Genomic DNA, 16,966 nt, shown 5'->3' with positions numbered 1-16,966 from the left:
CATCAAAACTATTAAATAACACATAAGGAATCATGTAGTAACCAAAAAAGTTTTAGATTCTTCGATGTAGCCACCCTTTGCCTAGATGACTGTTTTGCACATCAGAGGCATTCTCTCAACCAGCTTCACCTGGAATGCTTTTCCAACAGTCTTGAAGGAGTTCCCACATATGCTGAGCACTTGGCTGCTTTTCCTTCACTCTGCGGTCCAACTCATACCAAACCATCTCAATTGGGTTGAGGTCGGGTTATTGTGGAGGCCAGGTCATATGATGCAGCACTACATAAAAAATCCCTTACACCACCTGGAGGTGTGTTTTGGGTCATTGTCCTGTTGAAAAACAAATGATAGTCCCACTAAGCACAAACCAGATGGGATGGCGTATTCGTTGCAGAATTCTGTGGATCATCCGTTCACCTACTGCGTCTCACAAAGACACGGTGGTTGGAACCAAAAAAATGCTAATTTAGACTCATCACATCAAAGGAAAAATTTTCCACCGGTTTAATGTCCATTGCTCGTGTTTCTTGGCCCAAGCAAAGTCTCTTCTTCTTGGTGTCCTTTAGTCGTGGTTTCTTTGCAGCAATTCAACCATGAAGGCCTGATTCATGCAGTCTCCTCTGAACAGTTTATATATTTGTCTCTCCATTTAACTAGGCAAGTCAGTTAAGAACACATTTTTATTTACAATGACGGCCTTCCCAGGACAACACTGGTGCCAATTGTGCGCCGCTCTATGGGACTCCCAATCACGGCCAGATGTGATGCAGCCTGTATTCAAACCAGGGACTGCAGTCACGCCTCTTGCACTGAGAAGCAGTGCCTTAGATCACTGAGCCACTCGGGAGCCCAGTTGATGATGTTGAGATGTGTCTGTAACTTGAACTCTGTGATGCATTTATTTGGTCTGCAATCTGAGGCTGGTAACTCTAATGAACTTATCCTCTGCAGCAGAGGCAACTCTGGGTCTTCCTTTCCTGTGGTGGTCCTCATGAGCCAGTTTCATCATTGCGCTGGTTGGTTTTTGCAATTGCACTTGAAGAAACTTTCAAAGTTCTTCATGTCTTAAAGTAATGATGCACTGTCGTTCTTATTTGCTTATTTGAGCTGTTCTTGCCATACATAATATGTACTTGGTCTTTTACTAAAATAGGGCTATCTTCTGTACAGCACCCCTACTTTTTTTTTCTTCTTCAGGTGGTGGATCAACTTTAATATTGTGGATAGATTGTTGCTTCCATCAATGTAATTGTCTGCATCATTTCCAATACCCCATATATTTTTGGGGTTAATATATATATATATACATACACACTACCGTTCAAAAGTTTGGGGTCACTTAGAAATGTCCTTTTATTTGAAAAAAATAATAATTGTGTCCATTAAAATATCAGAAAATTTATCAGAAATACAGTGTAGACATTGTTAATGTTGGAAATGACTGTTGTAGCTGGAAACATGATTTTTATGGAATACCTACATAGGCATACAGAGGCCCATTATCAGCAACCATCACTCCTAGAAAACCCGTTTGAAATTATGTTAGCGCAGCTGAAAACTGTTGTTCCGATTAAAGTAGCAATAAATCTGTCCTTCTTTAGACTATTTGAATATCTGGAGCATCAGCATTTGTGGGTTCGATTAAAGGCTCAAAATGGCCAGAAACAAAGCACTTTCTTCTGTAATGTAAATATTTATTTTTTAATGTACAATAATAATATTATTTATGAAGGCCCTTGTAAACGAGAACAGTAAATTGGCACACAAGCAACTAACAGTGTATGGAGGTGTATGCTCAATACAAAATTATAACTAACTCCTCGTAGCTCAGCCACCAAATTGGAAGAGACAATTGATGAAAGAAGAAATAAAAATCATAAATGGCTTAGTATAAATAAATACAAAATATTTGTTCAACTTAAAGTCTAAAGGTTTGACAGCAATACAGTTGGTTTTTTGTTTTCTCAAATCCTTGGCATCAGGTCAATGAACTGCCGTATAGTGCCTTCAGAACTATTCACACCCCTTGACTTTTTCCACATTTTGCTGTTACAACGTGTGATTAAAGTTGATTTCATTGTATTTTTTTGTGTGAATGATCTACACAAAATACTCATGTCAAAGTGGAAGAAAAATACATAACCCCCCGCCCCACTAATATAAGTATTCAACTCCCGAGTCAATACATGTTACACATTTTATTTTTATTTTTTTAAATCACCTTTAGCAGCGATTAGAGGTGAGTCTTTCTGGGTAAGTCTCTAAGAGCTTTCCACACCTGGATTGTGCAACATTTTCCCATTGCTCTTTTAAAAATTCTTCAAGCTCTGTCACATTGGTTGATCATTGATAGACAAGCAGATTTAAGTCCAAACTGTAACTCAACCACTCAGGAACATTCACTGCCTTCTTGGTAAGCAACTCCAGTGTTTTAGGTTATTGTCCTGCTAAAAGGTGAATTAATCTCCCAGTGTCTGGTGGAAAGCAGACTGAACCAGGTTTTGCTCTAGGATTTTACCTGTGCTTAGCTCTATTCCGCTTATTCTTTTATCCTGAAAAACTCCAGAGTCCTTAACGATTACAAGAATACCCATAACATGATGCAGCCACCGCTATGTTTTAACATTTTTATTCTGTACAGGCTTCTTCCTTTTAACTCTGTCAATTAGATTAGTATTGTGGAGTAACTACAATGTTGTTGATCCATCCTCAATTTTCTCCAATCACAGCCATTACACTCTGGGACTGTTTTAAAAAGTCACCATCCATGAGCGCTTACCTTCCTCTCTGGCAACTGAGTTAGAAAGGACGCATGTATCTTTGTAGTGACTAGGTGTATTGATAAACCATCCAATGTGTAATTAATAATTTCACCATGCTCAAAGGGATATTCAATGTCTGTTTATTTTAAAAATTGTACCCATGTACCAATAGGTGCCCTTATTTGCGAGGCATTGGAAAACGTCTCTGCTCTTTGTGGTTGAATCTGTGTTTGAAATTCACTACTCGACTGAGGGTCCTTACAGTTAATTGTATGTGTGGGGTACAGAAATTAGGTAGTCATTCAAAAATAAAGTTAAACACATACGTATTATGTGACTTGGTAAGCAACTGTTTACTCCTGAAATTATTGAGGCTTGCCATAACAAAGGGGTTGAATACTTATTGCCTGAAGAATAATTAAACATTCTACAAACATAATTCCACTTTGACATTATGGGGTATTGTGTGTAGGCCAGTGACAACAAATCTCAATTTAATCCATTTTAATTCAGCCTGTAAAACAACAAAATGTGGAAAGAGTCAAGGGGTGTTAATACTTTCTGAAGGCACTGTAAAACAAAAATTGGCAGGCACATACAAAAATACTGCTCAATATATGGGGCATTGAACAGTCAGCTTTGTTCAGACACGAGGAAACAGAATCATTAGAACATATTTTCTGGTACTCTCCATTGGTGTCTCGCTTTTGGAGTCTGGTCCAGGAATGGTTGTTATGTCATAATATCAGGGTTCCGATGGACCTGCAAACCGTATTGTTCGGGAATCCGAAACACCACAATCAGTCAATGGGAAATATCATTATACTCTAGGGTAAAGTATTTATTTTTAGGGCAATATCGGTAGAAATGTTACATATAGGAAGGTTCAGGAGCCTTGTAAGACATCATAGTAAAATGGAGAGTTGTATTGCAAAAGTAAATAGCAAAATGGCATTATACTGGAAAGATGGTTTAATTTGTGGACATCAAAGGGTTGGAGTTAAAATTAAAGTACATTTTTTTTAAAATTATTTATTTCACCTTTATTTAACCAGGTAGGCTAGTTGAGAACAAGTCCTCATTTACAACTGCGACCTGGCCATTGCCCACTGTGCGTGAAAATAAAGTACTTCAAGAAAAAGGAAATTAGGAATATATGTATAATTATTGAACTACAGGTATCGTAGATGTGAGCAAAATAGCTGTAAGTAGCAGTAGAAATATTGTTGTCTGTTAGTTTACTCCAATTAGGGTAGATGATGGTAGGGGAGGAGGAAAAATGTATAGAGAAAATAAATTATGCAAGCAATGAAATTTACAGAACCTTCAATCTATCTGTAATATTAAAGACAAAAATACAAATATATACAGGGCCTAAGAGACAGGGCCTAACAGACAGGGCCCAACAGACAGGGCCCAACAGACAGGGCCCAACAGACAGGGCCCAACAGACAGGGCCCAACAGACAGGGCCCAACAGACAGGGCCCAACAGACAGGGCCCAACAGACAGGGCCCAACAGACAGGGCCCAACAGACAGGGCCCAACAGACAGGGCCCAACAGACAGGGCCCAACAGACAGGGCCCAACAGACAGGGCCCAACAGACAGGGCCCAACAGACAGGGCCCAACAGACAGGGCCCAACAGACAGGGCCCAACAGACAGGGCCCAACAGACAGGGCCCAACAGACAGGGCCCAACAGACAGGGCCCAACAGACAGGGCCCAACAGACAGGGCCCAACAGACAGGGCCCAACAGACAGGGCCCAACAGACAGGGCCCAACAGACAGGGCCCAACAGACAGGGCCCAACAGACAGGGCCCAACAGACAGGGCCCAACAGACAGGGCCCAACAGACAGGGCCCAACAGACAGGGCCCAACAGACAGGGCCCAACAGACAGGGCCCAACAGACAGGGCCCAACAGACAGGGCCCAACAGACAGGGCCCAACAGACAGGGCCCAACAGACAGGGCCCAACAGACAGGGCCCAACAGACAGGGCCCAACAGACAGGGCCCAACAGACAGGGCCCAACAGACAGGGCCCAACAGACAGGGCCCAACAGACAGGGCCCAACAGACAGGGCCCAACAGACAGGGCCCAACAGACAGGGCCCAACAGACAGGGCCCAACAGACAGGGCCCAACAGACAGGGCCCAACAGACAGGGCCCAACAGACAGGGCCCAACAGACAGGGCCCAACAGACAGGGCCCAACAGACAGGGCCCAACAGACAGGGCCCAACAGACAGGGCCCAACAGACAGGGCCCAACAGACAGGGCCCAACAGACAGGGCCTAACAGACAGAGATTCAGCTACAGAAGACCCTCCTGGGGAGGGCCTCCCCAGATCGATAGAGAGAAGCAATTAATGCTTTCAAGGGAGAGGAAGGTCTTCAGACTAAATTAACAGGTCTACTGTAGTGCATTAGCCAGCATGGCAGTACTAACGGGACCAGGGCTTTCCAACCCTGTTCCTGGAGATCTACAGTCCTGTAGGTTTTCGTTCATACCCTAATCTAGTGCACCTGGGATTGAATTGAAAACCGACAGGAACAGGGTTGGAGAGCCCTGAACTAGACCGTACCTGAGGAGATGTCTATGCGCATGTTCTTCTTCTGGGTAACGTTGATGTAGACAGTGACCTTCCCCTCGGTGAGGCCCACCTCCACCACACCGTCGGCCAGGGCCGTGTAGAGGAGCAGACCGCTGGGGTTCCATGTTCGGAAGGACAGGCTGACCGACAGGGTGTCACTGTCCGACAGCCCCGGAAGACGCAGGAAGCTGGTGGCGTTGAAGAACAAGGGGAAGGAGTGTGTCTCACTGCAGGAGAACGTCAGGTTCCTCTGTAAGGTGGATAGTAAGTATAATAGTACATGGGTCTACAAGTTAGGGCAGCTTTTCCTTCTTGACTTTAGTAACAACAACAAAAATGTTATTCACACAAAGTATAAACAAAGCTAGGATATATTTAGCATATATACAATTTTTTAGGTGCTTTTTAGATAGCAAACAGGTCTATAAATTAGGGCAGATTTTCCCTGTTGATTTAAGCTCAAGACATTGGCACAACCATATAAACATAGTTTGCATATATTTTCCATAAGAGGCGCATCAGAAAACCTAAGGTGCTTTTTAAATGTACATTTTGCGGTTTAATGCATGGGAAAATGCAAGCGCCTGCATTATTTCAGAGCGACACAGAAAATCACTCATCATACAGCAGCACTTGACAAAAAACTATTTTGGCTTCTCTTATCAAAGCTGACCTTTCTCCCTCTACTTGTGCTGAACACAAAGCATGCAATGCAACACCAAGGAACATGCTCACAGGAAAACAAAACAAGCTAAGAGGCACATAAGAAGTGAAATCAATAAAAATGGTTGGATCCATACTTCAGCACAGTAATGGCTCACACACCATCACATACCATTGACAACTGAGCAGTAATTGTCCTGTGCTAAACGTTGAGGACTTCTGAAGCTTGACACATTTAGTGGGTTCGATCCCATTGCATGGAATACTTTTTTATTCAACATTTCCCAAACAAAAAGAAAACGACACGTAATAAATATTTTTGCATCTTTGCTAAAATGAATTGAATGCTTTAAATGTATTCCAGAGATGCATGTGCATACATTTGCATCTTTGCTCATTTGCATGCCTGACAATATTCCAGAAATGCATGGCTATGACATCTAGTCTATAGGGTGGCCAAAGTGGTTCCTAATTCGGCTTCTTAAATTATGTATTGATCAATGGAGAATTTTTTTGGGGGCCACAAAGCCAAAACTTAACCAGTGATTTTTTTAAAACCTTTTGATTTCACAATTTTAACATTCTGTCATAAAGCGCACATGTCCAACTTAATAAAAGACATGTCCCATCTCAAGAGGCTTTTCTAATAATGTTTTATTTGAGTTTGTTATCGATTTAAACAAAAACACAATATGTCAAAGTGTAGGTCTAGATTTTGCGCTTCCAATGAGTGGTATTATATGGCTCTACAGTGGATGGTTTACCGGTGTTATGGTGCATTCGTAACCAAGTGGGAAGTGGGAATTTACCACATAAGGGAAAAATCCACTTGAAAAGCCCTCCAACTGGTAATTACTAGTTAAATCAGCCATGAATCCCCATGGAAGCTTGTTGTATGCAACAAGGAGGGGCAAATTAATGCAAGATTTACCACAAAAACATAGTTAGACAGGCAAGACATTTTTTATCTATGGGTTGACGTGTTATGCTCGACCCATTCAGATTTTTACCACAAAACACCAGAAAATGGCCAAAAAGACTATCATTTGACTATTACTGTAGATGTTCAATATTTCTTTTCAAATAAATATTTTAAAAGGAATAGTTTCACCATATTAAAGAGTTTAGTTTGAGTAACAGGCTTGACCTTAAAATGACTAAGTAAACTAATCACACTAAATGAATAACAATCTTCCCGAAATAACTTTGTGAAAGCAACAAAATAACAAAGGCTAAGCCATGATTGTCTATAATGGGACATGCCGAGAGATGAGTTCGGATTGGTCTGCCATGTAGCACGCTTCTGTCTATAACATGAGCTGGCCAGTATGTGTAGGTAATTCGGTAAACGGTGCTTTTTTTAAAGATATCACATAGTAGGATTGCAAAAGTGTTGCTCTCCACTTTCTGGAAGACAGAGTTTTGAAATTAGTGAAATGCCCTGTGGAATTAGAGTATGATAGCTAGGGAGATAGAGAAAATTCTGCCGTTTGATTGCAAATATGCAGAGGCAGTCAAAAAAAGAACACACAGAAAGCTGTTGTATAGAACACCTGTCTCCAGATTACATCTTCAAACTAAGGGCAACCATGGCATCCGTGACAGAGAGGAAGAAGCGTCTATCCATGTACATGGGTAAGATAGTCTAGCTAGCTACATTTTCAGAAATTACAAGTTTCTAATTGTCAGAAAGTCATTTTCATTTAAAGTTAAAGCGTACTGTTAGGTAGCTAGCTAACTTTAGCTGGCAGTCTCGATAGCTAATGTTGTGTGTATGATGTGTGTAGTAATATTATTTGTATCTCAGAGCCATTTTCATTGCTAGTTAACATTGAACCTGGTTGGTTAGTTACCTTCAGATTCATGCAGGGTAGTAACGTTATGAGTTGGGATTATGGTTCACTGTTTAGCTAGCTACATGTCTAAACGAAAGACTCCAATATGCAAGCAACCATTTCAATAGAGTGTTCACGATGCCCCAATCACCGCCAAGCCTGTCTCTCCTCTCTGGGGAGGTTCCCATTGCTTGGAAGGCAGCCATGGTGCGTCCTTTATTTAAGGGGAGATTAAGCGGATCCTAACTGTTATAGGCAAATATCTATTTTGCCCTGTTTATCAGAAGTGTTGGAAAACACTTATCAAGAAAGCCAGTCAGTTGATTGACGTCTACAGTTCTCTCTGGTATGCAATATTGTTTCTGCTCAGGTTATGTATGTGTCACTGCAACCTTAAAAAGGTCCTAAATGAGGTCACCATTCCCCTTGATTCTAAGCAATGTTGTGCTGCTATTTTTATTGACTTGGCCAAAGCTTTTGATTCGGTAGACCAGGTATTCACACGACGCAATGCCATCGGGGGTACGCCAAATAAAAATGGGATTCACATGTTTTTTTATTGACAATAAAAATATATATTTCTTCACATTTCCAAACAGTCAAATTATATTTCCAACAGGGCTATACATTTGGGTGAAGTTTTTTTCTCGCCTGAGTAGCCTCGTTTCACTGCCCAAAATAAAATTAATCCATCTAGTGTTCAGCAAAATAACAACACAATGTCAAATACAGGTAGCCTAGTCAAATAATTAACATCCAATCCTATTAACCGTTACTCTCTAACGGGAATTCCACTAACGGTCCGTATGTAGCCAAACGTAGCATTTGCTCATGTTGGTATCTGTACTGATGGCGCAAAAGCCATGACAAGGAGACATAGTGGAGTGGTAACGTGCGTGCAAACAGTTGCTCCCGACACCACTTGGGTACACTGCAGCATCCACCAAGAGGCTCTTGCTGCCAAGGGAATGCCTGACAGCTTGAAAGATGTTTTGGACACTACAGTGAAAATGGTTAACTTTGTTAAAGCAAGGCCCCTGAACTCTCGTGTATTTTTTGCACTATGCAATGATATGGGCAGCGACCATGTAACGCTTTCACATCATGCGCTGTTTATCAAGGGGCAAAATATTGACACGTTTCCTTGAATTGAGAGACGAGCTTAAAGTTTTCTTTACTGACCATCATTTTCACTTGTCTGACCGCTTGCATGATGACAAGTTTCTCACATGACTGGCCTATCTGGGTGATGTTTTTTCTCACCTGAATGATCTGAATCTAGGATTACACGGACTCTACGTAACTATATTCAATGTGGTGGACAAAATTGAGGCTATGATTAAGAAGTTGGAGAAAGACAACACACAGGTCTTTCCATCATTGTATGATTTTTTGTGTGCAAATGAACTCAAGTTTACAAACAATGTCAAATGTGATATAGCGAAGCACCGGAGATAGTTGGGTGCGCAATTACGCAGGTACCTTCCCGAAACGGATGACACAAACAACTGAATTCGTTATCCCTTTCATGCCCTGCCTCCAGCCCACTTACCAATATCTGAACAAGAGAGCCTCACTGAAATTGCAACAAGCGGTTCTGTGAAAATGTAATTTAAATCAGAAGCCACTGACAGATTTCTGGTTTGGGCTGCGCTCAGAGTATCCTGCCTTGGAAAATCGCGCTGTTAAGACACTGATGCCCTTTGTAACCACGTACCTATGTAAGAGTGAATTCTAGGCCTCACTAGCAGACTGTGCGTGGACAATGATGCGTGGAAAATGATTTAAGACTGAGACTCTCCAATACAACCCAACATTGCAGAGTTATGTACATCCTTTCAAGCACACCCTTCTCATTAACATGTGGTGAGTTATTCACAATTTTCAATTTTATATGTAAGATGGCTAAATAAAGAGCAAAATTATTGATTATTATTACCAAATCGGAGGGCCTGTTGTCCAGACCTCTGGCAGTCTCTTTGGGGGAGCCACAGGGTTCAATCCTCAGGCCGACTCTTTTCTCTGTATACATCAATGATGTCACACTTGCTGCTGGTGATTCTCTGATCCACCTCTACGCAGACGACACCATTCTGTATACTTCTGGGCCTTCTTTGGACACCGTGTTATCTAACCTCCATATGAGCTTCAATGCCATAGACTTAGAATATGTGGACAACTACAAATACCTAGGTGTCTGGTTAGACTGTAAACTCTCCTTGCAGACTCACATTAAAACTCTTGGGATAGGGGGCAGCATTTTCACTTTTGGATGAATAGCGTGCCCAGAGTGAACGTCCTCCTACTCTGTCCCAGATGCTAATATATGCATATTATTAGTAGTATTGGATAGAAAACACTGAAGTTTCTAAAACTGTTTGAATGATGTCTGCGAGTATAACAGAACTCATATGGCAGGCGAAAACCTGAGAAAGATGTCCCACATCCTGGTTGGATTTAAGGTTTGTAGTTTTTCAAAGCTTGGCCAACCGAATACACATTGAGATATGGATAAAGTTGCACTTCCTACAGCTTCCACTAGATGTCAACAGTCTTTAGAAACTTGAATGATGATTCTACTATAAAGGAGGGGCTCATGAAACCTCTGAGTCAGTGGTCTGGCAGAGTATCTCAGTCTTGTGACGCGCGCTCCCGACAGAGTTACCTCTCGTTCCAGAGCTTTTCTTCAGACATAGGAATTCTCCGGTTGGAACATTATTGATGTTTTATGTTAAAAACATCATAAAGATTGATTCCATACATCGTTTGACATGTTTCTAAAGGACTGTAACGGAACTGAGTTTTTGTCTGGACGAAGTGCCTGCGCCTCATGAAGATGGATTACTGGGCTGAACACGCTAAGTGGCTATTTGGACATAAATGGACTTCATGGAACAAATCAGTCATTTATTGTCGAACTGTGATTCCTGGGAGTGCCTTCTGATGAAGATAATCAAAGGTAAGTGAATATTTATGGTGTTATTTCCAGCTTCTGTTGACTCCAAAATTGTGGATATTCCTCTGGCTGTTTTGGGTTTTTTCCGTAAAGTTTTTTTGAAATCTGACACAGTGGTTGCATTAAGGAGAAGTCTATCTTTAATTCTGTGAATAACAGTTGTATCTTTTATCAATGTTTATGAGTATTTCTGCAAAATCACTGGATGTTTTGGAATCAAAACATTACTGCACGTAACACACCAATGTAAACTGAGATTTTTGGATATAAATATGCACATTATCGAACAAAACATACATGTATTGTGTAACATGATGTCCTATGAGTGTCATCTGATGAAGATCATCAAAGGTTAGTGATACATTTTATCCATATTTCTGCTTTTTGTGACTCCTCTCTTTCGCTGGAAAAATTACTGTTTTTTTGACTTGGCTATGACCTAAATCATATGTTGTGCTTTCGCTGTAAAGCATGTTTGAAATCGGACAAGATTAACAGAAGATTAACAAGATGTTTATCTTTCATTTGCTGTATTGTACTTGTTAATGTGTGAAAGTTACATATTTAAAAAAATATTTTTGAATTTCGCGTACTGCCTTTTCAGCGGAATGTTGTTGAGGGGTTCCGCTAGTGGAACGCCTGCCCTATTAAGCATCTCCAATCCAAAATTAAATCTAGAATCGGCTTCCTATTTCGCAACAAAGCATCCTTCACTTATGCTGCCAAACATACCCTCGTAAAACTGACTATCCTGCGGATCCTTGACTTCGGCGATGTAATATACAAAATAGCCAAACACTCTACTCAGCAAATTGGATGCAGTCTATCAGTGCCATCCGTTGTCACCAAAGCCCTATATACTACCCACCACTGCGACCTGTATGCTCTCGTTGGCTGGCCCTCGCTTCATATTCTTCGCCAAACCCACTGGCTCCAGGTCATCTATAAGTCTTTGCTAGGTAAAGCCTCGCATTATCTCAGCTCACTGGTCACCATAGCAGCACCCGTAGCATGCGCTCCAGCAGGTATATTTCACTGGTCACCCCCAAAGCCAATTCCTCCTTTGGCCGCCTTTCCTTCCAGTTCTCTGCTGCCAATGACTGGAACGAACTGCAAAAATCACTGTAGCTGGAGACTCACATCTCCCTCACTAGCTTTAAGCACCAGCTGTCAGAGCAGCTCACAGATCACTGCACCTGTACATAGCCAATCTGTAAATAGCCCATCCAACTACCTGATCCCTATTCTGTTATTTATTTTGCTCCTTTGCACCCCAGTATCTCTACTTGCACACTCATCTTCTGCACATCCATCACTCCAGTGTTGAATTGCTATATTGTAATTAATTCACCACTATGGCCTATTTATTACCTTACCTCACTTGTCCTACCTCATTTACACACATTGTATATAGACTTGTTCTACTGTATGTTTGTTAATTCCATGTGTAACAACTCTGTGTTGTTGTTTGTGTCGCACTGCTTTGCTTTATCTTGGCCAGGTCGCAGTTGTAAATGAGAACTTGTTCTCAACTAGCCTAACTGGTTAAATAAAGGTGAAAAAATAAAAAAATAAACCAGCCTTTAGTCTTGAAATCTTTGGTTGTTCACATGTGAATCCTTAAAGAGATTGGTGGGGCTAAGACTTAAGAGGGTGTGAACGATGCTGAATGGGTGTAGAGAAAGAAGTGGTTTACCAAAAAATTCAATGGCCATTTTCTCAAAAGTGAGGTTACAAGTTTATCAACTTTCAAAGCAGAATTACTTTCCCATTGTTCTTCAACTGTGGTGTATGATATACAATTTTCTAACTTGGAGTCTCTACTTTTATCCAATGTAAAAAACATAATTTCAAATTTTGCTACATAAGACCGAAACGAGCCGGTCGGTCACATTTTCACAATATTATTCTGACCTCATAGTATTGAAATATATACAAAACATTTTTGACTGCACTAGGCCTTTAAATACATTCCATAATATATGTTGTAATTTATTTAAAATGTATGAATGAAAATGTTTTTATACATTATTTGGCCAATTTAAAATATTTCACATGTATCCTAAAATATTTAGCTAAAAATACTTTTAAAATGTTTCCATATAGGATGACTTTAAGAAATTAATTTGTTTTCTGTCATAATCACCACAAGGTAAGAGTATCTTCTCTTCTGATTTATGCTACAGTGAGTGTACTGAGATGCACTATACTGTTTTATTGTAGTGCCTCAGTGAAAAAGGATCATTATATTGAAGTGAGGTGTTGCAACACTGGACTTTCCAAGTAAGTAATCACAAATACATGGCTGTTCTTACCGTTTATGTTTTCCAGGCATACCAGGGAATCACAAACCACCTAGAAAAGATGCTACTCAGATGTACAAAACATGTCAGAGAAAGATTCTTACAAAACTTGAAGTATCAATTTTCTTCCTCTTGACCAGGTTGGTAATGTTATCTCCGTTGTAGGTGATGCCCTCCATGCAGCCAACAAAGTTCTCCCTGCCTCCCGAGCTGGGCTTGGCAGAGAAGGGCATGCCTCCAAAACTGATCTGAGGACACAGAAGGAGAAAAAGAAAAGGGGTCAAGTATTATTTGAAGAGGCTCTGCAGCAGGAGCCACACCTCAGAGCAATTTGTCGCTTTGAATCAAATCAATACAGCAGCATACATCCCTTCAGAGAGTATATTGGTTTTCGCTTGTGCCTGATTGCATTAATCTCCACTTTATAATGAATGTATGTATGGTGTTGTGTTTTTTTACTTCTCTTTCCCTGCGGAGCCAAAGTAATTTCCTTCGGTATCGCACACCGATAATTACACAGACAAACCTAAAAGCTGAGCTTTGTACACACAGGGGAGCCGCAGTACAGAGAGAGCTTGCTCCGATTTGGCATCTGTGAACTAACACATCTTCACACAGACCTCTGAGTAACCTGACTCACAGGAGCCAAAGGATCTAATTAAATAATCTCTCATATCCCCTCTCCTCGTAGAGATAGGGAGGTATGTGAGGAAATGAACCAGAACAATATACAATACAACTTTATTGGGAGGGTTGTAGAAACGCACCAATGACAATATACAATACAATTTTATAGGAATGGATGGAGAAATTAACCAAGACAATATACAAACTATATAGGATTGGAGTCATTAAAATTCCTGTTAATTTAGAAAGTAAATCAAATTTAAATTTCATATTTTCCTAATTGAAAAGCATTGAAGACATTTTTTAATTTCAGTGTATTTCCTGAAATGACATTTTTATGGAATTCACCCCAACCCTGATAGGGAAGGAAGCAAAAAGAGTAACCACTAAGACAATACACAATAAAACTGTGGCCTACCTCATAGTCCAGGTCAAGATGATCAAATTCCCCGTTGGTGCGGAAGTGCTGCGTGTGGCGATCCAGGGTAAAGTTGACATTCCGTCGGTAACGCTCGATAATTACGGAGTGCCAATGGTCATCATCCAATAAACTTCCGCTTGTCACGGAGGTGTGCCCGAGGATGGAACCATACTGATTGCTGCCTGAAGTTTACAAGACATAAACAGATTGAATTCAAGAAAATGCTTAAGGCGACATTTTTCCTATAAACAACAGTCTGACATAGTGAGATAACATTTTACAAATGCTAATTTGTGTAGGCTACTGTGATGAATAATTATCTTTCTGACAACAACTATTACTGAAATCCATCAAATAAAAACTGAAGATGATTAATGCATAAGGGCCAGTCATATTAGCAAATATGCAGGAATTGTATCAAGTTTCATCAACTGCCGTAAGTAATTGCCATAAGAAGCTATATTAACAGTGACTACAGTACACTACAGTAGGTGTTCATCCATATGGCACTCTGTTCCCTATATCTTGCACTATTTTTGACCAGAGCACTATGGACCTGGTCAAAAGTAGAGCACTAAATAAGGAATAGGGTGCCATTTGGGACGCACACAGATATCCCATAGACAGGATCAGATAATGGTCCATTACCCAGGTTGATCATGAGCAGTAGTTTGGATCTCTTCAGCTCCAGGCTGATATAGTCTCCCTGCTGTCCCTCCCCATGCAGGAGCACACCGTTACTGGCCGTGGTTTTAAACTTCAGGGAGATGACATCCTTCAAGATCTTCATCTTCTTCATCTTGAAGCGGTAGGATATCACACCCTGGCCTTCGAAGTTGATCACATCCGCCCCTGAGGTCACCGAACAGTGATAAAGGTTACAGAGCTTAATATCCCCTCTACTGTCCTGTGTCAAGGCTTTTGACATTAAAGGTAATGTGAGTGTTAATGAGAAGAACCTATAGTCCTTTAGAGATCACCTACTGCAATCACAAGCAATGTCAAAAAGGTGAGGCAGCTTATACGGATTTCTCTTTTTATAATTGGAGGAAAAGAACAACTGCGGGAGAAATGACTGTCTCTAATACATATAACCATGGCTGCAAAGTAAGCTTGGGCAGTATCCAGATGGTCAGTATGAAGGTATGACATTGTGCCATATCGGGATATCCGGTAATACCGACACTGAACACAAGCAAGGGGCGCTATTTTCAAACACCACTGACTCTGTAATCCGAAGATTAGCATTGCTAACAAGTACATGATAAACTCCCATAGAGAATGCTATCTAAATGCTAATGAGTGCATTGTGAACTCTCTGACCTATACAGTCTCTGATGTATTACGACATCCCAGCTCATAAAGTTATACAAGTAACAAAAAAATACTACAGTTTGCTGCAAGCACAAAACAAATATTAGACAGCAAGGCTCTTGATTTAGGAGGGGATTCTCTGCTGTTACCAAGTGAAGCTTGATTTTGGAAGAAGCTAAACCCTTAGTTAGCTCTCGAAAGCTCTAGGCGTCATTCTGACTTCTCCCTAAAAATGTTCAGCCATTAGTTTCGTCTCCGACTGGCTCATGTGTACTACAATCCCAATGCGGTTTTAAAAAGTTTAGAAATTTCAACAATCATCGCTGGCTTTTGAAACATATGGCCTTATCGTTCATCAGTGAGAAAGAATCCTTCAAATAAAAAAAGATACTTACTGTAGCAGTTCTGCACATATCCATACAGCCATGGGTGCCTCCATCCGACGAAACTACACTTCAGCTACACTTCCCGAGTTATGCTTACACACAGTTGTTCAGAGCACGCCAGTTAGCAATTAGTACAGTCTTGTCTTCGGTCTGATTTTCGTAAACATGCGCTGTAACATTGACTTATGGCCGCGTGAGAACACTAACTCTAACTCTAATCCTGTCAAGGTGTGTATCAATTTAGTTTTGTATTTTTTTATTATTTCTTGCTGATATTTAAGATAATGTCCTTATTCTACCTAAACCATACCGCAAGCGATGCGTGTTAATCTTCAGATTGAGCTCTTAACAAAACTCCCCCGAAGAGAAGACGCCTTTGTCCAATGACTCTTATGTGTAATGGAATGGAACTGAGAGTCATATTCAAGGGCTAACCACTTAGCTTAATAGCTACTAAATTAGCAAACCAAATGCACAACTGTAGAGCATAAAGCACATTTTGGACAATTAACTTAATAGTCATAAGATATCTAGCTGGCAAACAGTTTGTTGTGATCTCCATACTGTAACTACCTGGCGCGTGCTGCACAAGAGTGAATGACTCACAAGGCTCCGGTCTCTCATCGTTCTGTACTTGTAAACAAACACCACCTGAGTGGGGACTACCGGTAAGCTTCATTATGAAAAGTTATGTAACAGGTGAAATGAAGAACGCAATCTTCTTTACTTAAAAAAATTGCTACAAATATTAAAATGTATTAAAAATATATACTTAGAAGAAACCGCTTCAACGGTATTGGCGTTATTGAAATACCCCGGTATATAAGCCTACTTCAAATACTTTTCTGTCTGTTGAGATGTGCCAGCCTACGTGTCTTTAGACAGCAGCATGGCATTGTGATATCACCCTGTGGCAACTTTCTCCTTTCAAAGGTGCTTTCATCTCTTTACCCGGTCTGACAGTCGGATACATCTATTTGCTGTTCAATCTTAAGGGCATGGATGCAGTATTCGCAGTAAGGACAAGTGGCCAGGGGGAACTAGACTGTTCAATTACTAGAGCAAACAAGTTTCTCCTGGTCAGTTTTTCCTGTCTATCAGT

At 40.7% G+C, this 16,966-nt stretch overlaps 1 protein-coding gene across 3 annotated transcripts in view; it reads right to left on the bottom strand.

Moving 5' to 3' along the window:
- Positions 1-16,966, bottom strand: part of LOC110530370 (contactin-associated protein-like 2) — a 74,440-nt gene that overhangs the window by 26,261 nt on the left and 31,213 nt on the right. For all 3 annotated transcript variants that reach the window (XM_036985997.1, XM_021613365.2, XM_036985996.1), the window contains 4 exons: positions 14,813-15,016; positions 14,162-14,346; positions 13,221-13,364; positions 5,351-5,609 (listed from right to left, as the gene is read on the bottom strand). In XM_036985997.1, coding sequence (XP_036841892.1) covers positions 5,351-5,609; positions 13,221-13,364; positions 14,162-14,346; positions 14,813-15,016 — 792 coding nt within the window. The remainder of the gene's footprint in view (positions 1-5,350; positions 5,610-13,220; positions 13,365-14,161; positions 14,347-14,812; positions 15,017-16,966) is intronic.

This window comes from Oncorhynchus mykiss, chromosome 8 (genome assembly GCF_013265735.2).
Source record: "Oncorhynchus mykiss isolate Arlee chromosome 8, USDA_OmykA_1.1, whole genome shotgun sequence".
NCBI lineage: Eukaryota > Metazoa > Chordata > Actinopteri > Salmoniformes > Salmonidae > Oncorhynchus > Oncorhynchus mykiss.
This window is presented reverse-complemented; position numbering and strand designations above follow the sequence as displayed.